Genomic DNA, 27,838 nt, shown 5'->3' on the forward strand with positions numbered 1-27,838 from the left:
GTTAGATTCAGTCAGGTCAGGTCTCCAATCTTCTTAATCTATTTTTGTATTCAGGGTGCCTCACGCTGTAAAGCGCCTCATCAGTTTCATACATCTCTATTGATTTTGTAGTTGTCGGCACACACCAATAGTATTTATCGGCAATGTTTATAAAAACACTACAGACGACAGAACGCTACAGCGATGCTAGCGCTCCATGTGGTAAAATATCACATTGCACTGAACAGAAGACAAGCGACTTCTTTGATCAAATCTACAGAGAGGCCCTAAATTTGATCTAATATTGGACGACATTTGACAAAGTTCCCTATTACACCAACAAAAAATCTTTGACAAGGTTTTTTTTGTGGGGGTGGGGGGAGTGGGCATTGGGGAGATGGGTGAGGGCTAAAGTGGGGGCGGGGGGGGGGGGGGGAAGAGGCGAAAGTCACTAGCTATACTCATCGGACCAGGCAGACAGCTGACATTATTGTGTGAACAACAGCTTATTTACTCACCATCACTCATTGTGACAAAAATACTGACATGCAACTGCAGCTGCTCGAAGCTGCTAGTAACATAATAAATTTAGATGGAAAGAGCATATCACAGAAATCCCTTAAGCCCCAAAACAAATCTCTATATTCAGTGATATGTACATCCAGATGACACAAAAAATTAAAAAAGCCGATATACTTTGCTTACTCTCATTCAGTTTTCTGTCAATTGTTGTGAACTCAAGAATGTCTTGCAGAGTTCTTTTCAAGGTGATGTGAATAATAACTGTTGCTTCCCAATATATTTATTCCTTAAAGCAATTTATTGTAATTAATATGTCTCTTTTCCAATCAATGGCTCAATTGATAAAATCAAGTGTCCATTATGGAAACTGCATATTTTCATTAACTTGGTAACGACCATATCATGTAAAGGTTTGAAAACGTTTGAAGAATTCATTAGGAACTAATTCCTTCTAGTGCAGTGACGACTTTTCTAGTAGTACCAAAAGATGTGTATATTATTAATAATATCAAACAGTGTGGGTGTTAGTAAAATCAGATCTCTGCACATCTCCAGTGCAGTAACGTCATTATTGTAAAGAAGTGTTATTTTGTTGATTCACAGCTACAACAGTGTTAAGAACTATCACATGCTCATTAATGTATTATGCATAAACGTGTTCTGTGAACAGTTTTATTACCTCACAAATGGAAATATGTTGCAGTCTTGTTTTTTCTTGTTCCACGCCCGTGTGAACCATTTAACTTGGAATTTGTCGATTTTTTTCACTTTGGATCTACGGAATAAAAAGTATTTCTACTCTAACATGTTTCGTATACAACTTTCATATAGATCCGCAAAACTCTGCGCTGTGATGGAAAGTGGAGAACATAAAAAACATTTACAGATTCATACACATTCATACACACTTTGTGAAACACTTAAGTATATGGCAGAGGGTACCCATTTTGCTATTATTTCCCCTTCAAGTAGAATATAGGGTGTGAGAAGAATTATTTCTTAAATGTCCATGAGTGTGATGTAATTATTCTATTCTTGCCTACACGTCGCAACATGGCCGATATGTAGAGATTTGAAGAATATCTCCATATACTTCACTTGATACTGTTCTTGAAATTTGTAGTTACTTTCACAAGGTGACTTGCTCGATATTCAGGTTCTGTTTCTTTTTCTTTCTTTAAAGATTTCGCTGAGGCTCTCCAGTCAGCCAGCCAATTTGTGAGCACTTGTGCCTTTCTCCTTTGTTTACGTTCAGTATTCCCTGGTAGCCCAATTTGATGCAGGTCTCACACAATTAAGCATTGATCTAAGATTGGATGCAGAAATGATTTGTAAGCAGTCTTATTTGTATACTGACAGCATTGAGCTTAAGTGATCGTTCCGTTCATATTCCTACGAACTGTGACACACAGATATAATCTTTCAGAGGCTCTAGCCTTAGTTTGTTTCAGTCTTTGAAGAATACATGCAGTAATTGTAATAGGCTTGCATGAAGACTTTAAACCGTGGGGCACTGCACTTCCATAGCAAACATCTTACCTTTCACATTCTTTATTTTATCGCCTGCGCCACCAACAAACGCAACGCTACAACTTGACATGGCTGCCTTGCTTTGTTTTCAAACTCCCACAGAGTCTTCCGATCAAGAAAGTATGTACAATGATAAGAGTAAAAGAATTTCTTCGTCAGTTACAGTACTTAGGCTGTGGCCAAGCCAAATTCTCCACTTTATCTACTGCATCTGCTAATTGCACAGAATCTCGCTGATTCCTCAGACCATGTTTCAGGAGAAATAGTAAATATTTTAGGAGATGGCCGGCAGTGTATACTAATTCGAATTAATCATTCCATTTAACATGGGTCCAATTTTTAATGGTAAAAGAATTACAGCTGGTTGGAGAGATATGTATTCATTGCGGTGTTGGCGCACTAGTTGCCATGGGTTTATTTATCGATTGTCATTTTTGTTTATTCTTGAAGTTGCGAAGTTGGCTTGAGTTTAAATAATTGAATTTTTAAACTATTATTCTGATTTGTTAGGCCGTTCTCCTGTATCGTTTAAGCATGCCACATGTACTTACAGTTTCTGAGTATGCCGGTATGGTATTTCGTGTACGTGTTTTGTAACGGCAATACTTGTAGGGAACACGGCTGGCGATTTCCAATTCGCACAGTACCAGATTCAGTTTACTCGTTTTTCCAAAAAACCCGCGGCAGTAATATCACGTCTGTTCGAACAAATAAACAGAGTTTGGATGAAGTAGAACACATAATTGAATTTGTAGAATAAAGTCTTTCAACAAAAACACGTACAGTTCGTGCACTTATCGATGTTCCATGCACAAGAATATGTCGCACATTACGTACGCACAACCGCTGTAATTATTTACAGTGGATTAAAATCCTTCGTGAAGAAGATGAAGGCAGGAGTTTGGAATTTGGCGTTGCCTAATTGGAGATCGCGGAGTAATTCCATTAAGACTGTTTAGTGATGAAGCTATTTTCATACCGTCATACCTATAGAAAGACACATTTTCAAGAAAGCTTCCTTGTATGTGTCCTCGGCTCCACCCCTCACATCCCCAGAAGCTTTGGCCGGAGTGCGTTGTCGAATGTTTTGAGGCATTTGTGTCAGTGCCTGTGGAGCCTATAGTCAACGAAATTTTATCTTTGGCCATGAACATTTAACTAGAAGTGGATAACAATGATATCGATGAGTCTATGGAAGATCACAGACAAGAAATGACCACCAAAGAGCTTGTGGAGTTGCAGTGTGTTTCTTAGCAGGAGTTTTTGTGGAGAGGAGTTCTGCAGAGGGTTAGGTGAAAGAGGTTGAGACGGTAATAGCAAAGCATCAATCTTCTCTTGTAGTGAGAGAAATGCTGAAATCCCAGGAATTACCCCAACAAAGCAAAGGCTAGGAGCGATACAAATTTATTTCACGATAATTCTGTGTCTCTTTTCTGCCTGGTATAGAAGCGTCGGCAGAAAGAAATGTCTATAGATATTTTCCTAGTAAAAAGGAATTAGTTATGTGTCGTGAATAATAAAATACATAATAGGTGTATATATAATTTGAATAAATGTCACGAAAAAGATAAAACTTTTAGTACTTTTCTGCATGGAACGCATTGTCGTATTTTACATTAATTTATAAGTAACAGATTGCTTCGCTTAACGAGTGTTTCGCACTACGAGTAAGATTCTGGACCGATTTATGCTCGCTATATGATGTTCCACTGTGTTCGTGATTGCAATCCTTTACAGCCTTTAAATTGATGTGATTTATCATGTAATCGAAATTTAGAGGATTCCTTTTGGTACTCATGTGGATGACTTCAAACGTTTCATCATTACTAGTCAACTACTATTTTTCTCATCATACAGATATCTTGTCTAAATATTTTTTACGATTTGTTTTAAAGGTTTGATGTCTTTATAAGAAGGTAAATAATAACATCACGTGCAAACAATCTACGAGTTCTACTCAGATTGTCTCCTAAATCGTGCATGTAGATCAGAAACAGCAGCGGGAGTAGAACACCTCCTTGGGGAACACCAGATATTACTTCTGTTTTAGTTGATGACTTTCCATCAGTTACTACGAACTGTGACCTTTCTGATAGGAAATCACGAATGCAGTTGCACAGCTGAGACTATAGTCCATAGGTACCCAATTTGATTAGAAGTCGCTTGCGAGGTATCGTATCAAAAGCCTTGTCAATAGCACTCATTACTTGTGAAAATAAAGATCTAGTTGTGTTTCATAAGAACGATATTTTCTGAATCCGTGTTGGCTGTTTGTCAATAAATCGTTTCTTCAGGATAACTCATAATGTTCGAACACATTATATGTTCCACAATCCTACTGCAAATCAACTTTAATGATATGGGTATGTAATTTAGCAGATTACTCCTATTTTTTTATTGGGTATTGGTGGAGCTTGCGCAACTTTCGAATCTTTAGGTACGGACCTTTCGACAACCGGTTGGTTGTATATGTTTGCTAAATATGGGGCTGTTGAATTAGCATAATGTGAAAGGAACCTGCCTGGTATACAGTCAGGACGGCGGACTTGCCTTTATTTTGTATTTCAAGCTCCTTTTCTATAAATCTTTGATGGGTGTGTTTGGACCTGCGACCAAAGCGTACCAACTAGTGACGCTAACCAGTAAAACACACTGCAGGCACCATAGCTTGTAGCAATATGTTTAATATGACTCGCAGTGCATATTCTGGTGTCGTACTGCAACAATAGAAATCATGTTTTTTTTAAGGTTTAATGTGACTTCTGTTGGTAATTAGGCAGATATTCAACCTAAATTCGATTTCTTGCTTAAACTGCTCCAACCAGTTAGTCGCCACTTCTTCAGCTACGGCACAAATTTTCGTTCTGAGCTCAGCGGGGTAGCAAAAAGATTCTCATTGTTGGTATTTCTCTTTAGTAAAGGACGAGAGTTGTCATGTCTGGCGATGAAGGTGCTCACGCAAATGTTATACGTCTGAGAAGATAAACGAAATGGTTACGAGAGTAGGCAAAGCTCTTTGCGTTAGATGCGCCTTCACGCGAGACTGGCGCAGACGAAACAGAGCAACTATCTCGGAATGCTTATCTAATTTGTAACATTACGATCACAAGAAAAACAATGAATTAGGAGCGTTACGAAACTCGTACGTGAGCACAGATGATGACTTTAAGTCAATTTTACTTCTTAGTCATTTGAAGTAATACATCACGAGTTGTGGAAACTAACAAGTTGAAAGCATGCATACTGTGAGGTGACATTGGTTTCAGAAACGTAAATTCAGATCAGACTAAAACTTATGAAATCAATTCAGATCCAAATTTAGTTGGACTCTGCTTTCAACAACTACATAGCATATTCTGACTAGCACAGATTACCAGTACTGCGAGCAGGAGTTGCTAACTGCACACCACTACCTGCGACAAGCTCTGAGGAAAATCCACAGTACACTGATTCGGCCCGACGAGTTCTGTTCACCCCCGTACTCAGCGCGGAAGCCGTCTGACGTCATTTCATGTGACCAATTGCAAAGCAAATTCCACAGAAGTGTTTGGCGATACCAGTGCTCCAATTATCCGAACCGAATGTGAACAAGCTTCGCAAGCACAGAGAGATCCATAGTTTGAGAGGGTGATATGCATACAGCAAGCAGCTGAGAAAAATTCCTGAGAAGGATGAGTTATAGAGTTGGGGAAACAGTCCTTTTCCTAGCTCCCATCCACCCCGCGTCCGTCGATTGTTTACTGGCCGGCCGAAAAATAATGCCTTACCAGTAGATTTCATTGGCATAGTGATTGGGTTTCATAGTTCGCCTTTCATTAATTCTCCCAGTTTCTTTTATCTTTTATGCATTTCACTGGTGACAAGAAAAATCTGGTGAGAATTGCACTAAAACGTCACATCAATATTGCGAGCGAGAAACAGGCTACCACTGATGGTGTTCCAACTGATTAAAACGAAGCTTGTATGGCGACGAAGAAATACGTTTCAATAGCTACATACATAGTGCCAGTATTAATAAGTTATTGATACTGCAGCTACTGGTACCGTGTGTGTAGAAATGGAGAATTTGACCGATATTATTTCGGTAGTGTCACAGCATTGAAGAGATATTTAATACATTTACATCACTTGAGCCTCTTCAAGTGAGTCACAGTTGCTGTATTGATGTAACTAAATTAATGCTAATGTTTTTATAACAGCTTGTGCTACTCTGTCTGGAGCACTTCACAAAACTCGTTGCCACATACCCGTCGCACTCACGCATTTCAGCCGCAGACAGTATTTGACCTGCGATACTTAACTGCAGCAAGGCAGAAAGTCATAGATATGTCTGTGTGTGCAGTAACAGTCGTCCACTACAAGGCAATCATATTCTACAGTCTGAATTTAAAAGATACATCCCTTGAAATGTTGCGGAACTCTTTCTACACAAAAGACAAAAAAGAAAGAAAAATCCTAACATTAAGAAGGTGTTGAGCAACATAAATGCAAGTTAATAGGCGTGTTTATACATCTAAAAGATGATGTCTGTGTGTTTATTCAAATTTCGCGCCAGCTGCATGAGAGTACACTAGTAGCGCCACAATGAGGATGCAAATCAGGTTTCCTTTAAAGGGCAACGGTTGTGAGCGTTAGTTGCCTTTGAGATTCGACGTGACGAGTTGATGTGAGTCAAGAAAGTCTTCAAGGAGACAAACCTCACTGGGTTTCAACGAGCTCGTGTAATAGGGCTACGAAAAGCTCGATGTTCCTTCTGTGATGTTGCTGAAAGACCTGTCAGGGATGTAGCCACTGTACATGACTGCTGGCACCGGAAGTGTCGCAAGAACATCAGGCTCCGGACGGTCATGGCACTACAGAGAAGGAAGACCGTCGTATTCGGCATAGGTTCTGGCGCATCGTTCTGCATCTGCAGAGCCATTTCAGCAGCAGCTGGCACCATAGTGACACAGCGAACTGATACAAATCGGTTACTTCAAGGACAGCTCCGACCAGACACCTCGTAGCGTGCATTACGCTGACCCCAAACCATTGCCGTTTGCAAACTTCAGTGGTGTCCAACACGAGCTCATTGGAGGGTAGGGTGCAGCTTCGGCCTCGGTGCCAGTGATGACCGAGTGTTGGTTAGAAGAGGGCCAGCTGACGGCCTGCAACCAACCTGTTTGTGTGCTGGACACACTGGACATACACCTGGAGTTATGATCTGTGGTGTGATTTCATGTGACAGCAGAAGCACTCTCGTAGTTATCCCAAGAACTCTGGTTCCAAACTGTACGTCAGTCTGGTGATTCGACCTGTTGTGATACCATGCATTAACAGCATTCCAGGCGCTGTTTTCCAACAGGATAATGCTCTCCCACATACCACTGTTGTAACCTAACATGATCTACACAGTGTCGATATGTTGCCTTGGCCTGCCCGGTCATCAGATCTGTCCCCAGTCGAGCATAAATGGGTCATCATCGGACGACAACTCCAGCGTCACTGAGAAACAGCATTAACCGTCCCTGTACCAAGTGCAACAAGCGTGGAATTGCTTCCCACAAAGTGATGCCCAGCAGCTGTACAACACAATGTATGAATGTCCGCAGCTCGTGCGGTCGCGTTCTCGCTTCCCGGGTCAGGAATTTTAACCTGCCTCGAGATGACTGGGTGTTTGTGTTGTCCTCATCATTTCATCATCATTCATGAAAGTGGCGAGATTGGGCTGGGCGAAGATTGGGAAATTGTATGAGCGCTGGTAACTGCACAGTTGAGCGCTCCACAAACCAAACATCATTGGCACAATGCATGAATGTCTGTGTGCTTGCATTCGGCATTCTGGTGGTTACACGTGTTATTAATGTACCAGTATTTCACATTTGTAATGACTTATTTCACACTGACATCAGCCCATGATCTTGCGATGATAATCACTCAAAGCCGGCTCGGTGGCCGAGCGGTTCTAGGCCCTACAGTCTGGAACCGCGCGACCGCTACGGTCGCAGGTTCGATACCTGCCTCGGGCATGGGTGTGTGTGATGTCCTTAGGTTAGTTACGTTTAAGTAGTTCTAAGTCTAGGGGACTGATGACCTCAAGAGTAAAGTCCCATAGTGCTCAGAGCCATTTGAACCATAATCACTTAAATATATTACCTAGACAAATGTATTCCCAGAATTTCATTACACTACATCAAATATTTTTTGGTGTTCCGATTTGCTACTGTCAGTGTATTTTGAAAGTATTCTTGGTTTCTCACATATTCTGGATACTTTGTAAATTTTGTTTTCTTTCTGAAGATACTCTTTTACATACAGTTGTCCATTGTTTCTATAACGTCCTAATATTACATTTAATTTGGTGACGAAAGTCAAATCTAAGGTCAGTGTCTGGCCATATTTCTGAGGCTTGGACGGCACAGTTACCAACACATTGCCGACCGTAGTGGCCGTGCGGTTCTAGGCGCTAATTAGTTCTAAGTTCTAGGCGACTGACGACCCCAGAAGTTAGTCGCATGGTGCTCAGAGCCATCTGAACCATTTGAACCAACTAACACATTCTCTAGTTAGCTTTGGGCGTAGTCTGTGATGACTCCTCTTTTTGCTTGCTGTGTCTGAGCAGCCCATTCCGCTGACGACTGTGGAGCCTGAGGCCGGCACGCTGGTGACCATAACTGGCTGGGGCACGGTCTGGAACGGCGGGTACCTGGCGGACCAGCTGCAGATGGTGCAGCTCTACATCGTGGACCGGGACAACTGCAGCGCCGCTTACGACGGGCTGGGCAAGGTGAGCGTCCGCAAGATCTGCGCCTGGTGGCCGGGCGGCGGCCGAGACCGCTGTGGCCCCGACTACGGGGGCCCCATGGTGTTGGATGGCGTGCTGGTGGGGGTTATCTCCTCCTGGGGCAACGGCTGTGCCCTTCCCGGCTGGCCCAGCGTCTACGCCAACATCGCCAACTCCGAAATCAGGCAGTGGATCAATGACACCACCGGCGTCTAGAGCCTGCAGCTGCTACGCTTTTTCCAGTTGTGACACGCTATCGTCTTGTTTATACTACTTCAGCTTGAGACGAATGTAAATAATATTACGCAAATTAAACAGTAATAAAAGACTGCAAAGAACATACAAAGTTGGTTTTATAACACCCAGTGAAACGTAAACGGCGTTTGATATCCTTTTTCCCGTTCGCATTATTTATGGAGTTGGAACCAAACTAGGTAACAAAATATATTTTTATTCATAGATGTGAAAAAAGTAATTATTCTATATTATCACAAAGACATCAACAGCCATATAAGCGTACTTTAAATCTTCGGTATGTTTTGTGTTTAACAGTTACTATTATGATATCATAAGGTTCTGACTATAATGCGTTCATCATAAGAATGAACCTAATATAAACATTGCACTATGTACTCTTCCGCGTTTGCTGGAACCTCACGCCGGCTGTGGTGGCCGAGAGGTTCTAGGCGCTACAGTCTGGAACCGCACGGCCTCTACGGTCGCAGGATCGAATCCTGCCTCGGGCATGGATGTAATGTCCTTAGGTTAGTTAGGTTTAAGTGGTTCTAAGTTCTAGGGGACTGATGACCTCAGAAGTTAAGTCCCATAGTGCTCAGAGCCATTTGAACCATTTTTTGGAACCTCACTGGATTTCCGTTTCACGTGGGACTGCAGCCAAGCTGTCTCGAGTATTGCCAAGTTCGATAATAAGGGTAATAAGTTTTGTGTTGTGCGTTACGCGCACATCGACTTCTTTAGCCCACCCGGAATACAACAAATCACAATGGGGGATAACTCGCGACGTTCCTTGCAATTCTGTTGAGAAGCTTCCCAATACTTTTCAATAAACTTTGCACGCCAACAATGACTAACCAAAAACGGATCAGTATAATCGAACTTCTTCGTATGTTTGGCCCACCTTCGCAAACGAACATTAAGTGACATATCAGGCTCATTGCAATTTGTAAACGGCTCAGGATCATATTTAGTTATATAAATCAATGCCGTTTTCATACTCCTACGTGACTGAACATCAAATACACCGACAATAAGACCAAGTATCCATTCCAACTTCGTCTGAATGTCGGACAATAAATATATATTTGACGCTTTAAAATACGCATGTATATGCGTTTTCTCACCTGAAGCGAATTTCTCCTCATACACACAATACTCTAGAACGTCAAGGTCCGTTATCAAAGACTGTCCGAACACGGCTTTACCGCCAACAGACTCGGGACAACAGGTTTACCGGCACATTTAACTTGGACAGCACTCGCCGGTCAGCTAGTACAGCTAGCCTGCAGTGACGTGGCCAGCTGCAGTTCACACGTAAAAAGGGACGAGCAGAGGAGCAATACAGTTTCGAATGTCATTTAGTTTTTAAACAGAATGAAACAATACACTGCAAACCTCGCATAATACGCTCCTTAGACGACTAGACGAAAATCGCTACATGTTGTCGTTTTTAGCTAACATACTATTGTAATTAAAACCAAGAATGATGAAAATTCCTGATTGAATCACAGGGTAATTTTTCTGCATAAGCTGTGTGTAACGTAAGAGAGCAGTGATGTATTACACCGTCTAGTTAAATATCATCGTCTGGTAATCTCTTAGCTCCTTCCTTATCCGAACCCGCGAAATACATTTCAGTTATGGAAGTGTCGCCTGCTACGTTGATAACGAGCCTTATCAACAACGGAATCCACGAAGACAACCGGTCGCAGCATTTTCTCTTCGTCTTCTACGACGAGCCGTTCTATATCCTGCCAGCGTTCTGCAGTGACGTGTGAAAAACCTGCGTGCGTTAGTTCCACTACGTTTGGCAGCTCAACAGTCTTGGCACTTCTCGGGCAAAGTCTTGCAGCTTAGCTCCAGATCAGTTCTGTTGAGTCCTTGTTGTAATGGTTCAGTAGTAAATGTAAAAATGCAGCATTTGTATGATGTGCTCGATGTGCTCGATAGTGTGAAAATGATTGTTTTTCGTGTTTTTAAGATACTTATCTACCTTGTGGTAGAAAACGATGGACATAGTCCAAATAAAGAGGATTTGGTTTTTTAGTTTTGCCTTAAAGATTAAATTGTTATTTTTTAAAAATTGGAACAACTTTTATGAACAGTCTTTTATAAAACATCTATAATGAAGAATTTGTATTTGAAATGGAAACAGGAATTTCACGTCCAATATGTAATTAGAAACAAGAAGATGTGCATTACTTATAAAAATTATGATGAGTTTTATAATTATAGATGTAGGTATTTGAAACTGAACGTGAGAATAAAACAATACTGGGGAGATTTGAACCAACTCACAGATAACAGAGTATGTCATATTTCGCAATGCTACAGACTGCGCTAAACGTTCAGTGCGGGTACTTTCATCGACTGTAATACATACATCTACATCTACATCCATACTCCGCAAGCCACCTGACGGTGTATGACGGAGGGTACTTTCAGTACCTCTATCGGTTCTTCCTTCTATTCCAGTCTCGTATTGTTCGTGGAAAGAAAGATTGTCGCTATGCCTCTGTGTGGGCTCTAATCTCTCTGATTTTATCCTCATGGTCTCTTCGCGAGATATACTGCTTGACTCCTCGGTGAAGGCATGTTCTCGAAACTTTAACAAAAGCCCGTACCGAGCTACAGAGCGTCTCTCCTGCAAAGTCTTCCACTAGAGTATCTATCATCTCCGTAACGCTTTCGCGATTACTAAATGTTCCTGTAACGAAGCGCGCTGCTCTCTGTTGGATCTTCTCTATCTCTTCTATCAACCCTATCCGGTACGGATCCCACACTGGTGAGCAGTATTCAAGCAGTGGACGAACAAATGTACTGTAACCTACTTCCTTTGTTTTCGGATTGCATTTCCTTAGGATTCTTCCAATGAACCTCAGTCTGGCATCTGCTCTACCGACAATCAACTTTATACGATCATTCCATTTTAAATCATCCCCAATGCCTACTCCCAGATAATTTATGGAATTAACTGCTTCCAGTTGATGACCTGCTATATTGCAGCTAAAACAACTTCAAAGACGATTATCTCCGTAAATTTATAGTTAAAATGGTTCAAATGGCTCTGAGCACTACGGGACTTAACATCTTAGGTCACTAGTCCCTAGAATTTAGAAATTCTTAAACCTAACTAACCTAAGGACATCACTCACATCCACGCCCGAGGCAGGATTCGAACCTGAGACCGAAGCGGTAGCCCGGTTCCAGACTGTAGCGCCTAGAACCGCTCGGCCGGCCGTAAGTTCATGGAAAACGTTAAGAATAACCTAATTATGGACATGTTACACTACGGAACAGAAAGCAGCCTAAGCCATTTTCATACTGTGCATTAACAGCGCGGCAATCAGAGCACAACGCTGCAGAGGCTGTGACTGTACACGATTTTTGAAAAAAAAAAGCTACGTAGCTAAAGTGTGATTAAGAAAACGTTGATGGATGTTAATACATTTGAATATATTTAAGTTTCATTTAACTTAGTATCACACACATCAAAAAAGTTTTTCATCACCTCGGTTCCGAGAGTTCCCGAACCTGTGCAGAAAACTGGAGTAGAGATGAACATAAACATTATTTCCGCCCTTTTTATTGCCCATGACAACCACACATTGCATGTTGTACCACCATACAGCGAGACCTTCAGCAGTGGTTGTCCAAATTGCTGTACACACCGGTACCTCTAATACCCAACAGCACGTCCTCTGACATTGATGTATGCCTGTTATCGTCGTTGCATATTATCGGCAAGTTATTCAAGCCACTGTTGGTCCAGTTTGTCCCACTCCTCAACGGTGATTTGGCGTATATCCCTCAGAGTGGTTAGTGGGTCACTTCGTCCGTGAACAGCCCTTTTCACTCTATCCCAGACATGTTCGATAGTGTTCATGTCTGGAAAACATGCTGGCCACTCTAGTCGAGCGATGTCGTTATCCTGAAGGAAGTCATTTACAAGATGTGCACGATGGGGGCGCGATTTGTCGTCCATGAAGACGAATGCCTCGCCAATATGCTGCCGATATGGTTGCACTATTGGTCGGAGTATGGCATTCACGTATCGTACAGCCGTTACGGCGCCTTCCATGACCACCAGCGGCGTACGTCGGCGCCACATAATGCCACCCAAAAACAGCAGGGAACCTCCACCTTGCTACACTCGCTGGACAGTATGTATAAGGTGTTCAGTCTGACCGGGTTGCCTCCAAACACGTCTCCGACGATTGTCTGGTTGAAGGCATATGCGACACTCCTTGGTGAACAGAAAGTGTTGCCGATCCTGAGAGGTCCATTCGGCATGTTGTTGGGCCCATCTGTACCTCGCTACGTGGTGTCGTGGTTGCAAAGATGGACGTAGGGGATGAAGTTGCGCATCATGCAGCCTATTGCGCATAGTTTGAGTCGTAACATGACGTCCTGTGGCTGTACGAAAATCATTATTCAACATGGTGGCGTTGCTGTCAGGGTTTCTCTGAGCCATAATCCGTAGGTAGCGGTCATCCACTGCGGTAGTAGCCCTTGGTCACCCTTAGCGAGGCATGTCATCGACAATTCCTGTCTCTCTCTATTATCTCCTCCATGTCCGAACAACATCGCTTTGGTTCACTCCGAGACGCCTGGATACTTCCCTTTTGAGAGCCCTTCCTGACACAAAGTAACAATGTGGACGCGATCGAATCGCGATATTGACCGTCTAGGCATGGTTGAACTGCAGTCAACACGAGCTGTGCACCTCCTTCCTGGTGGTATAACTGTAACTGATCGGCTGTCGGGAACCCCTCCGTCTAATAGGCCCTACTAATGCTTGGTTGTTTACATCCTTGGGCGGGTTAGTGACATCTCTGAACAGTCGAAGGGACTGTGTCTGTGATAAAATATCCACAATCAAAGTCTATCTTCAGGGGTTCTGGGAACCGGGGTGATACAAAACTTTTCCTGATGTGTGTAACATATCTAATACATAAGCAAGACCTACTTCCAAGAGCGTAACAACACCAGTGTACGTGTGCTATGCCTTCTGACCAATCATCGTGTTTGTGTTTGTTTACATCAGGTTTATTCTTGTGATGAACGGATTATAGTCTGACTGACAATGCACCTACACTACACTACTGCCCTTACCCACTTAAACACCCTGAAGTATGCCAGAAAGCCTCCTGTAGCAACTGGCAATGGTAGCTAAGTACACTGCTATTGCTTTGCTTTCTGTAATAAAGAAATTTTTAAAGTATAACGTCATGTTATTAAACGATTCATATACAGGTATCCTGCGACGCTGCAGTAGCACACTCTGAACCAGAAGGTATTTCAAAACAATGCATTTTTACACTTTATTTATTTGTTTATATACTTTACCTCCAGGGCCGTACTACACTGTAGAAAGAGCTACCGTGAGTCTCATTGCGACCACTCCTGATATAAAGTTTTGAGGCTTAAAGGAAACTGTAGTGTAAAAGATCTTTTTGGTACGTCTGATATGTGCCACTCTGTGGTACAGCTCTGATCTGGTTATTGCTAAGTATGAGGAAATCTGATTTCACTTACATCTGCACGTATTTAAAATGACAAGCAATTAAATAACAATTACAGTGTTATATCCTGCAAAAGTTGTGCAGTGTGGTATTTAACGCTTTTTTAAAAAAATCTTTCACTCCATTTCTGAAGGCGATGGCAGGCTGCAGCAGGGCAGAGCCAATTTCAGCCAGTTGTTATTGTACTCTGTTGGCACTTTTTAGATATGGATTCTGTACTTACTTGGTTCGGATGAAATTTGTGATGCAGGTTGAATGGGGGAAGATATTCATATACTTGTTGCCTATTCACAGCATTTGCCTTATGCCCGAGGAAAAAGATCCCTATAGGAAAAAACCTCAGTTAGGACTGATTACCTTGTGTCACGGCTTTTTGTATCTTATTATTTTCTATAGTCTAATGTATTATAAATAATTCCTATTGTCATGAAATCTTCTCCTTCATTTCATTGTATGTACTGAAGGAGAGATTTCGTCAATCCAGTATGCTCCAATTTGCTGAGTCCGTATCTAGGGAATTGTTCTTTCATTGTGACCTGTGTTTACTTTCTGTTGAGAGTTACATAAAATGAGGCAGTATGGAACTCGTGTGCCACTTCTCCAGATGTTTGCAGTATCCTCCTGCATGTAGACATGATCTTAGTTTGACTGGGTGACATTATTCATGCTTGCATTCTACATCAAAGTATAGGGCGACGAAAATTTTGTAGTTGAACAATGACACTGGTGGGTCCATGCCTCACATCCTATATCTCATAAGTGGTACTAGGTTGTCTAGTCTCTGCTTTTCGTATTTTTTTCTGTTTTGTGCTTTTGTCAGTTAAATAGTTGGTCGAAATAAATTCAATTAGTGAGTGTCGGCGTCAGGACAATGTCAACTGGTTTTTGTTGGGGTACGTCTTATCCTCCACTTGCTTAGCCAATATTCCAGTATTTAAAGCAAATTATCATTTATTCCTCAGTCTGAGTTGCGCATTTTTAATTACGTGACATGTTTGGATCACTCTGGGCGATCTCCAGATCTAAATAATTACGTTAGCAACTCGCCTTGTTCAGAACCTCACATCAGAGTAAGAATAAATAAGAACTGTTATGCCAATACAACTGCTGATTCTCTCGGGACGAACATGTCGGTTGTTGGTTATAGTGACGATTCTACTTTCTGTATAAAGTCCTTGATATGTTAGTTTGTTCTGTCACTAGCTGGGGTGTCACAGCAGTATGCAACATCGTTTGTGCATAAGGCTCTACCTTCATTCCAGCATTCAGGTCTAAAAATGTCAGCTACATAGATTGTGTATAATAGTGGAGATGCGACTGATCCCTGAGATCCATGCATTTGGTGTGGAACATGTCGACAGCTGGTGGCCAGCTCGGACTTCTACTTTCCTTTCAAAGGTGAGGCTTACTATTAAATGCATCACTGCATGTGGGAAGTTGAAACGTAACATTTTAAAGAGTGGCCCAGCATTCCACAGTTTATAAAATGTTCAAGAAGGTTAGTACACGGTTGCATCATCCATGTTGAATGGTTCTGTCGCTTTACTGCTAAACATCAGAACAAGATCTGCTGTCTAGACCTGTACGAGTTGGGATTGAGTCTTGGTTTGTCACGTTTCAGGATCATCCTCATTTTAGCTTGCTTCCATTGCTGAGGGACTGTTATTTTTAAGGCCAAGTTGAATAAAGGTTTCAAGTCCCAATGTTTTTACCATCCTCTTAAGTGGCTCAATATCCCGTTCTAGACGTGAGACAGTTTTAAGGTGATAGTAAAATAGTGTTTAAAACAAACTTTATAGTTTCATTAGTTAATGAATTCGACTTAACTGTTCTTAGTATTTTATAAATATACTATGGTAGACTATTACACTGCTGTATTCACGTGATGCAAAAAAAAAAAAAAATACTTGGCGCAGTAAACAAATCGCTAGAGGATTGACTTGTCTCACCTATTGTCGTCGCTGGGTCGGTTAATCTCTTATCCTGGTGCACCACAGTTTTTCGATGATAGCTCTATTAAGACACGTTGGGGGGTAGTATCTTGTCAACGAGAAATTAAGAAATAAAATTGCAGAAACAAGATTTGTGTTGCTGCTCCCTTGTGTAATCTTCTTGTAGAATGCGCAATGATAAATTTTAGAACACGTAGGTACAGTTTTAAACTTTAATCATGGATTACCCCGTAATGATATGTTTGACTGGTGAATCGCTACCTTCGTCAGCATTCACTTTCAAATCACGTTCACTTTCATCTTCACACTAATTAGATTAACTTTTGTAAATCGGTTCACATTTCAGTACACACAATAAGTTTCTAACCGTCCAAAGCACAGCTGTAACCTACAGTTTCTCCTCAGTCGGGAGCAAACAGGTAGTATTCATGACACTGCCACAGCGGAACAACAAAATACCCCTATTCTCTTGGTGCATCAAGATATCCTTGTTGTACTGATCCCATTGATTTCTGCAATGAATCGTGATACATCCCCTGGCTTGAAAATGTTGTTCCTTGCTTTTCTTTCCCATTCTAAAATCTTCACATCTTGAGACTTCTCTTCATCGTCGAATTTCAGAATGAGACCTCTTCTCGAAATCTTGAAGTTCTATTGCAACAATGCTGATGCAATAGTTTTCTAGAAGGTTCGATGTTCTGCTCGTCTTCACATGGTTATTCTGTGTCCACCACAGCAGTACAATACTGCTATGATCTTCTTAATCTCCTCAGATATCTAGCACAAAGAAAATTTCCAGAATGAGATTTTCACTCTGCAGCGGAGTGTGCGCTGATATGAAACTTCCTGACAGATTAAAACTGTGTGCCCGACAGTGACTAACACTATTTTCACACCTGTCTGTCTATACACATCCAAATCCTGGCCTAGACTCCCTGCACTTCAGTATTTCGAAGTCTCTTCACTACATTCCATCATCCTCTTGTTGTTATGAAGAAAACACCTTCTTCCTATAAAATATAACTGATTTTTCTTAGTAACTGTAAGACAAGCTCTTTCAGTCCATCTTTACACTTCTGGGTTCTGACTTAGACTAAGCATATTCATTTATCCTTCCCTTTCTGCAAAATTTCACAAAGGTAATACTTCCTATTAGACCAAAGAATTTTTATGTTACACTGGAATTAATTACAAACACAGTTACAAATAATACAACAAATTAGTATAATATATTACCTTTCAATTATAAATAAACAAAAGGAATTAAAAATGAATGACTAATTAATATACACTCCTGGAAACTGAAATAAGAACACCGTGAATTCATTGTCCCAGGAAGGGGAAATTTTATTGACACATTCCTGGAGTCAGATACATCACATGATCATACTGACAGAACCACAGGCACATAGACACAGGCAACAGAGCATGCACAATATCGGCACTAGTACAGTGTATATCCACCTTTCGCAGCAATGCACGCTGCTATTCTCCCATGGAGACGATCGTAGAGATGCTGGATGTAGTCCTGTGGAACGGCTTGCCATGCCATTTCCACCTGGCGCCTCAGTTGGACCAGCGTTCGTGCTGGACGTGCAGACCGCGTGAGACGACGCTTCATCCAGTCCCAAACATGCTCAATGGGGGACAGATCCGGAGATCTTGCTGGCCATGGTAGTTGACTTACACCTTCTAGAGCACGTTGGGTGGCACGGGATACATGCGGGCGTGCATTGTCCTGTTGGAACAGCAAGTTCCCTTGCCGGTCTAGGAATGGTAGAACGATGGGTTCGATGACGGTTTGGATGTACTGTGCACTATTCAGTGTCCCCTCGACGATCACCAGAGGTGTACGGCCAGTGTAGGAGATCGCTCCCCACACCATGATGCCGGGTGTTGGCCCTGTGTGCCTCGGTCGTATGCAGTCCTGATTGTGGCGCTCACCTGCACGGCGCCAAACACGCATACGACCATCATTGGCACCAAGGCAGAAGCGACTCTCATCGCTGAAGACGACACGTCTCCATTCGTCCCTCCATTCACGCCTGTCGCGACACCACTGGAGGCGGGCTGCACGATGTTGGGGCGTGAGCGGAAGACGGCCTAAGGGTGTGCGGGACCGTAGCCCAGCTTCATGGAGACGGTTGCGAATGGTCCTCGCCGATACCCCAGGAACAACAGTGTCCCTAATTTGTGGGAAGTGGCGGTGCGGTCCCCTACGGCACTGCGTAGGATCCTACGGTCTTGGCGTGCGTCCGTGCGTCGCTGCGGTCCGGTCCCAGGTCGACGGGCACGTGCACCTTCCGCCGACCACTGACGACAACATCGATGTACTGTGGAGACCTCACGCCCCACGTGAGGAGCAATTCGGCGGTACGTCCACCCGGCCTGCCGCATGCCCACTATACGCCCTCGCTCAAAGTCCATCAACTGCACATACGGTTCACGTCCACGCTGTCGCGGCATGCTACCAGTGTTAAAGACTGCGATGGAGCTTCGTATGCCACGGCAAACTGGCTGACACTGACGGCGGCGGTGCACAAATGCTGCGCAGCTAGCGCCATTCGACGGCCAACACCGCGGTTCCTGGTGTGTCCGCTGTGCCGTGCTTGTGATCATTGCTTGTACAGCCCTCTCGCAGTGTCCGGAGCAAGTATGGTGGGTCTGACACACCGGTGTCAATGTGTTCTTTTTTCCATTTCCAGGAGTGTATCTATCAAACATTTTAGCCAAACAATAAAATGGTGTAACATTGTCTTGTGATAAAGGAAGTGCTGAAAATATGCCCATTACAATAACGTATTTGACAATTAAGAAGCCACACAAAAATATATCTTTTTTATCAGATCTTCTGTATTTCTTGTTGGTGCACATACTGATATCATTAAAACTTGCCACAAAATATTTTACCTGTCTATACACATAATTACTATATAAATATTGTATAATATCTATTTATATAATTTTGCAATTGTGGGATGCTGCTGAGAGTGTTTTTTGTTTTGTTTTCTTATAGAAAATGAGTTAGAAGATGTAAATGATGTGTACTCTTTTCTATAAAGATTTATCTTTCCTACCAAAAATAAAAGTGAAATTTCATATAATTTTCGTATCTGAATGCTTGTACAAAATAAGATACCCAGTAATGATTACCCAAAGGTCTACTTTTTCGTTCTAAGGATTCAAACTGTGTACTGATCATTGAACATTTGGCTTGTAAATACAGTTGAATGATGTTAGAAGTTAACGACTATGCTCAAATTTCATATATGTATATTTAAAAATTTCCTAGGACTTGAGTTTCATAGAGACATACATCTTATGCCTTGTGCTAAAAAATGTATGTTACTGTCTAGCCTATTTAAATAAGATTTTTTTCCTGCACTGCTGTGCATGCTATAGTTCTGTGCATAAGTACAGGTATACATGTCCAGCGTACTTGCAGTAATATTTTGGCGGGTAAATAATAGTGATTTGCTTAATATAATGTATTGCAATGTCTTATTTCAGAATATCACAGTGGATAAGCAATTATCATTTGTCTAATATAGTGTACGATAGTGAGTTATTTTAAAATAACGCAGTATATATGACAATTCCTTTTTGGTTACACCGTTGTAGCACCGGATTTGAGTTTTCTATGCTTTCAGTCCAATATTTGTTCTTTGCGTATCACAACAGCCTACACTGTCTGTGACAATCTACAAATAAAGTCTGAAAGATTGATATGATTATATCTTTCTTCGTTTACAAATAATGTAACATCAACAACGTTGTCGCACATTTACCCAAAATCAGCAGTTTTCCGAAGTACACCTATGTGATCTCAAGGAAAGAAATATAAATTCGTTTAATATTTCTGACTCCTCTGCGAATCCGTTCGGAGTCTTGTCCCCATGTCAATTTGCTGTTCTCTGGTAATGAACAGCATCTGATTTTGGACAGTTCACTAACGCCTTGTAATGTGGAGGAATAATTTATCTGCACTCTGAAACACTAAAACTAGCTCGTAATCTTACTGGTGTGCGATCCTCTCGTTAGGGAGGAGCGAGGGGGAGGGAGAGGAAAGAGCCTCCACCTGGTGTGTGTGTCTGTGAGGAAACTGACTCCAATTTCAATCTCATTCTCTGCTGTGGAAGGCTATCTAATTCGTCCATACTTGCAAGCTGGTTTCAAACTGATTAATAACATACCAAGGGGATGGACAGGAGTTATAACATACAAAGAAGAAGGTTATCATTTAAAAGACCATATATTGGAAATTAGGATGTTACACGTTGTCGACAACAACCTTCACATCGTACTGATACACCACAGAATTATTCACAGCAGAAAATGGAATGCAGAACATTGATAAATACTCAGAGTGAGTCATCACTAAAAAGTTGCTACGAAGGAGGTAGTAACGAAGTGGTGGTCAACGTGCCGTTACACTAGAGGCAAATTCTACTTTCGCGCCGACGATACAGTGAGGTAGTCATTTCGAAATACATCAGAAAGATCACAGGGATAACTGAACACATGGCACGAGAGAGAACGATAATGGTGAAGAGGGAAGGAGGGAGGGGAAGAGAAGGTTGGGATGTCTTCTTACCACATGGCGATACCGACGGTACTTTACAACATCCATCTGGGCAAGGTAGTTGCTCTAGTCGCATTAAATCGACGCATATTACTGTCAAAGTCATTTCGTGTCTCTGTACAATATAATGCATAGCAAAACTACGAGACTCTAGGTAGAAAGTGGCAAAATCTGAATACGAAAGTCTTTGGTACGTTCCATGGGAACCATCTAACTACCACTGTTGCTGTCAGAAGAAAAAGTAGAGTTATGCTTGCCATGATCGGGAATTTCACGAGCTCGGAGTGATTGTTCAGCAGTAAGCCTCCGATATAAAAAACCTGTTCTCCTGTTAATCGCTGTTGAGTACCTACAACCAACCCTTATGTGTGCTGGAGTTAAGGTCTGGGGTGTGATTACATAAGATAGCAGGAGCACTTCGTAGTTATCCCACGCAACATGAATGCAAAATTGTACGTCTGTCTGCTGTTGCCACTCGTGAACAGAATTCCAGGGGTCATTTTCCGACGTTAACCCACATAATGCTCTTGTAATTTTACATGAACTACAGTGTCGACATGTTGCCCTCGCATGCTCCATCACCAGGTCTGTCTCCAATAGAGCACACAACGGACATCATCCGCTAACAATTGCAGCGTCATCCGCAACCAGCATTAACCGTCCCTGTATTGACCGACCAAGCGTAACAGGCACGTCCACCAAACTGACAACCGCCACCTGTATGGCACAATGCATGCACGTTTGGATGCTAGCATTCAATATTCTGGCGGTTACACAGGTTATTAATGTGCCAGCATTTGAAGTTTGCAATGGATTATCTCGCGCCTACATTAATCTTTGATCTTGCAATGTTGATCACTTAAATATGTTACCTAGACAAATGTATTCCAGAAATTTCATTACTCTACAATAATTATTTTTCGGTGCTGAAATATTTTTCCATCAATGTAGAAGGAAAATAACTGGTTTGTTCCTCAGAGGTTTTCCATCCTACCTTGTCGCATACGGACACCAATGCGAACGTTCCTCATATGAAAGCGCCTCTTTGAAGAATGAATGGCCGTTCAAATTTTTGGTGTATTCTGACGATTGTTGCAACTTTGTCGTAAAGTTACTCATATCACAATGATCTTCTCAGAGATCAGTTTACTTAAGAAATCTGGCTATCATTGTCTACTTTCTTTCAAAATATTCCTAGAGGGGTCAATCTGATTATAAATCGAAATAAAATTAAAATTTCTGGTCCACTAGCGCATTAATCTCAAAGACAGAATCATATTCTTTAGAAATATGAATATTATTTTAATTTATTGGGGTTCCTGTTGAAAACTTCCTTTTAATTTTATTTTATTTCAACTAACTGAGTTCGTAACTGGTAAGACTTCACTTAAAATGCCTTGAATGTATTCACCTTTTTAATAAAAAAATATTGACCTGTGAAAGAAAAGTAACACGATCTGACTGCTGTTTGTTTGATATACTCAGAAGTAGGAAAGACTCTAATGGTGCAACGAGTAATTTATGGGGAGCTTGAACATTTATTTAAGTGAATGCAACTTTACGATCAACACACTCTAGTCTGCTGACAGGGTCTGCAGATATATCTGTACCCTTTCTTGTTGAGAGGATACGTGCAATGAGTATTTAAGACCTCACTTTGTAAGACCTAACACCTATTCATAGTGGATTAGTTCACTATGAATAGGTGTTAGGTCATACAATGTGAGGTTTTAAATACTCATTGCACGTATCCTAAACTCGGTCCGAACAGACTTCGGGAGCCCCAGTAGTACTGACCCACTGCCGTGTCATCCTCAGTCGATGGACGTCACAGGATGCGGATATGGAGGGGTATGTGGTCAGCACACCGCTCTCCCAGCCGCTATCAGTTTTCGTGACCGGAGTCGCTACTTCTCAATCAAGTAGCTCTTGAATTGGCCTTACAAGGGCTGAGTGAAACCTACTTACCAACAGCGCTCGGCAGACCTGGACGGTTGTCCATCAGAGTGCCAGCCAAGCCCTGTGATTTGACTGGAACTGGGGTTACCACTGCGGTAAGACCGTTGGCATTGACAATGAACATGAAGTACAATAACCACTCCCCACACAAATAGGACCAACAGAATTTCTCGAAGTCCTCAGCAACATAAAACTACTTTACATTTACTTACCGGCAAAGAATTTAAGAATATTTCTGCTGGTAGTAGCTTATCTGAAAAACGATTCTTCTGAAGGCTGAACTGTCTAGTGAATTGTGCTCGGATGAACAGTTGGTTTAAGAATAAAATACTTGAGCACATGGGAACACTCAGGGGAAACATGTTAATTTTATGAAATAGCTCTGGATCATAACAATTAAAGAAAAGTTTAATATAGCTCGTTATTATTGTTCAACAGACAAGAAGAAAATTGTCGTAGCAAGATTACATTTCTCCCCTAATGGATCGCTTGGACAACAGTTCCACTTACCATTTGAATTTGTACAAAAATTACCGCAGCAATAGTGAATAAGTGGGACTACAACGTAAACCGTAGGCTACACTCTAATATGAATAAATGAAATATCCTTACAGGTACTTGCACCTAGAACATAGCCCCTTGCTGTGAACAACGGAATTTAACGTTAGTTAAAAAGAAATTTGAAAACCCGGGGAACAAAATGTAACGCCAATGCATGGAAATTTGTGGTAAGTTCCTATGGGACCAAACTGCGGAGGTCATCGGTCCCTAGGCTTACACACTACTTAATCTAACTTAAACTAACTTACGCTAAGGGCAACACGTATACCCATGCTCGAGGGAGGACTCGAACCTTCGACGGGGGCAGCCGCGCGAACCGTGGCAAGACGCCCTCTACCACGCGGCTACCCACGCGACGCCAATGCATACGTGTAAGCCATGATCTCTACATAAACTCCTGCAAGTTCTAGTATAAAACAATGGTAATCTAAATGAACATTAAAGTCATCGAGATAGTGTAGGCAGCATCCCTGTAATGCACCTAGTCCCAACACTCCCAGAAACACAAGTGCGTTTTGCCCGCCCGTTTACTTGGTTACGCTGCAGAAGCTCTGCCGCACTATATAGCTGTACTTTCGCTGTGCAGCCAAAGGCTCTGGCATTCGTTACAGACGAAGCCCATGCATAGTTTGTGTCTTTGCATCTCGCCTGCGACTAATGTCATGCGTGAAGATAAATGATTTGAATGGCTCTTCTAATGGACGGATTTATCTGACTTGTTAATTGACTTCGCGAGCCTTCGTGTATAAATCTCGACACCTGGTGATCTAGGTTTTAGCTGAAGCGCCACAGCCTGAATTAACAGTTAAGTCTTTCGCCTGTGGGATGCACTCCTTTCAGAAACAACGTTTGAGAATATTATTCAATTATTTTGCCTGTTGGTACTGAGAAACCCTTACACGTTGAGGTATCACATTTTGTGGTAGAGTGGAAAACTGTGTACTGTGGATGGTACATTGTTAACTGCGTGGGAGTAACCTTGTGACTACCAAATTCTTGCCTGTCACAACCACACAGTTAATGGCAGGCTTCATTTCGCTGTTCTAGTGGTCTCCTATAAAAGTAGTTTGTTTGTAAAGCGATTCCCTTGCTGTTGGGATCATGTTAATAACTCAAAGGTACTTACCCATTGCAGAAAAGGCCAGTGTCAACTCGTGTAAAATTATGCCAGTCTGTTAAAATATCACAAAAAACAAACAGAAGATATCACAAAAACAATCAGAAGACAAATTCACAGAAAATATATACAGTATTACCAACTCATTGACTAAAAATGAAGTCTATACGTTTTCTGCTGAAGAATTTATCTATAACTCCGCAGCTGAAACCCTTAACATTGTTTACCACATTATTCTCAATGGGGAGCATTGCAAGGGCATTAAGTCTTTGCTCCGACACTTGGGCTGTTGCAATGGTCTCTTATAAAGATAGTTTGTTACTGTTGTGGATCATATTAGCAAGGCAAAAGTACTTATCCACCTGGTAGAAGGCTCTCTCAAAAAATTCTCAATATCCATGTGGAAATAACACCCGCAAGAAACCACAGAATCCCATTTCATACTGAAATGGCGAGCCTCAGACGACAGGTGAGGGCGAGGGCGGAAGTGGCGAAGAAGGGCCGTGAACAATTCACACTGAAGTGGCGCTGTCACAGGGACGCAGAACGATCGTGTTGCGAATGGATCAGAGAACGTCGTCTTCATCAGACGAAGTTGGCGATGCACTGGGTCTTCTGCAACTCGTAAATTTTCAGCAGCGGGCAAAATATTGGTTACATTCATCACAGTTGAATGGGAAGAAACGTGGCATATTCGACGTAATGAAAGAACTGAACATGTACCCCAATATTTTCAGGTGGACGTTCCTTCAGCAGGGTTCGAGCAGGCACACTGGGGTACGTGTTTACTACTTATTGGGAGCTCACACGTTAGGTGCGTTATGGATCCGCTTAGGCGGATAGCGTCCAGGGCTGGAAAGAAAGCCAATGTGCACTCGCTATTTTTGCCGGCGGGCCTCATCCGATATCTCAAGGCGGCCTTGTATGCGTCTATTGCGCGTGCAGGGTGGTTCAAATGGCTCTGAGCACTATGCGACTTAGCTTCTGAGGTCACCAGTCGCCTAGAACTTAGAACTAATTAAACCTAACTAACGTAAGGACATCACACACATCCATGCCCAAGGCAGGATTCGAAGCTGCGACCGTAGCGGTCGCTCGGTTCCAGACTGTAGCGCCTAGAACCGCACGGCCACTCCGGCCGGCCGTGCAGGGTACAGTCGTTTACAGGTTGTGACCCAAGTCGGCACCACCGACGTCGTCACGTCGGTTCTGAGGCCATCCACAGTACATACAGGCGGCTGACGAAGGTTGCGGGCCTCGTGTTGGAGGCGACTTCAACGTGTCTAGAGATTCATTGTGGAGGATACAGACAGGCAGTCATGCGAAATACACATGAACACGTTTTCTGGAAGTGCTAGCAGCTCACACGTAATGGAAGTATCTTAGATCTTGTAGCTACAAATAGGCCAGACTTATCAACAATGTCAGTACAGAAACGGGGATTAGCGATCATGTTATAATAGCGACTATGATTACGAAAGTTAATAAACGAGCCAAGAAGGCTACGAGAGTGTTTCTGCTAGTAGGGCAGATAAACAGTTATTAGTATCACACATAGAGAGAGAATTGGCACCACTTAGTTCCAGTAAGATGGACGTAGAGGAATTGTGGGTAAAATTTAAGCCGACTGTAAATCATGATCTGGAGAGTTACACTATGTAATCAAAAGTAACCGGACATGCCCCAGAAACACACGATTCTCATATTAGGTGCAATGTGCTGCCACATAATGCCAGGTACTCCGTATCAGCGAACTCAGTAGTCATTAGACATCGCGAGAGAGCAGAATGGAGCGCTCCGCGGAACTTAGGGAGTTCGAACTTGGACAGGTGATTCGGTGTCACCAGTGTCATACGTCTGTACGCGAGATTTCCGTACTCGTAAACATCCTTAGGTCCACTGTTTCCGATGTGATAGTGAAGTGGGAACGTTAAGGGACACGTACAGCACAAAAGCGTACAGGTCGACCTCGTCTGTTGATGAGGGTCGTGGAGTGTAAGAGGCAGACATCTATCCACACCGTCACACAGGAATTCCAAACTGCATCAGGATCCACTGGAAGTACTATGACAGTTAGGCGGGAGGTAAGAAAACTGGATTTCATGGTCGAGCGGCCGCTCGTAAGCGACACATCACGCCGGTAAATGCCAAACGACGCCTCGCTTGGTGTAAGGAGGGTAAACATTGGATGATTGAACTGTGGAAAAACGTTGTGTGGAGTGACGAATCACGGTGCACAATGTGGCGACCGGGTGGCATGGTGTGCGTATGGCGAATGCCCGGTGAACGTCATCTGCCAGCGTGTGTAGTGCCAACAGTAAAATTCGGAGGCGGTGGTGTTATGGTTTGGTCATTTTTTTCCTGGAGGGGCTTGCACCCCTTGTTGTTTTGCGTGGCACTATCACAGCACAGGCCTACATTAATGTTTTAAGCACCGTCTTGCTTCCCACTGTTGAAGAGGAATTCGGGGATGGCGATTGCATCGTTCAACACGATCTTGCACCTGTTCATAATGCATGGCCTGTGGCGGAGTGGTTGCACGACAATAACATCCCTGTAATGAACTGGCCGGCCTTGGTGGCCGAGCGGTTCTAGGCGCTACACTCTGGAGCCGCGCGAACGCTTCGGTCGCAGGTTCGAATCCTGCCTCGGGCATGGATGTGTGTGATGTCCTTAGGTTAGTTAGGTTTAAGTAGTTCTAAGTTCTAGGGGACTGATGACCTCAGAAGTTAAGTCCCATAGTGCTCAGAGCCATTTGAATCATTTTTTGTAATGATCTGGTCTTCACAGAGTCCTGACCTGAATCATATAGAACATCTTTGTGTGTTTTTGGAACGCCGACTTTGTGCCGGGCCTCACCGACCGACATCGATACCTCTCCTCAGTGCAGCACTCCGTGAAGGATGGGCTGCAATTCCCCAAGTCACCTTTCAGCACCTGATTGAACGTATGTCTGCGAGAGTGGAAGCTGTCATCAAGGCTAAGGGTTTGCCAACGCCATATCAAATTCCAGCGTTATCTATGGAGGGTGCCACGAACTTGTAAGTCAATTTCAGCCAGGTGTCCGTATACTTTTGTTCACATATTGCATGTGCCTAGTAAGTGGATAAA

At 42.6% G+C, this 27,838-nt stretch overlaps 1 protein-coding gene across 2 annotated transcripts in view; it reads left to right on the top strand.

Annotated features, from left to right (window-relative positions):
* LOC126356118 (trypsin-2-like) overlaps positions 1-27,838 on the top strand; it is a 133,629-nt gene that overhangs the window by 2,089 nt on the left and 103,702 nt on the right. Inside the window, exon 2 of one of the 2 annotated variants that reach the window (XM_050006818.1) lies at positions 8,633-9,119. The exons of the other annotated variant lie outside the window; for it this stretch is intronic. Within the exon in view, the coding sequence (XP_049862775.1) occupies positions 8,633-9,010 (378 nt within the window). The 3' untranslated portion in view covers positions 9,011-9,119. Of the gene's footprint in view, positions 1-8,632; positions 9,120-27,838 lie in introns of those variants that run through there. 2 annotated transcript variants of the gene reach the window in all.

Source organism: Schistocerca gregaria, chromosome 3 (assembly GCF_023897955.1).
Source record: "Schistocerca gregaria isolate iqSchGreg1 chromosome 3, iqSchGreg1.2, whole genome shotgun sequence".
In the NCBI taxonomy this organism is placed as follows: domain Eukaryota; kingdom Metazoa; phylum Arthropoda; class Insecta; order Orthoptera; family Acrididae; genus Schistocerca; species Schistocerca gregaria.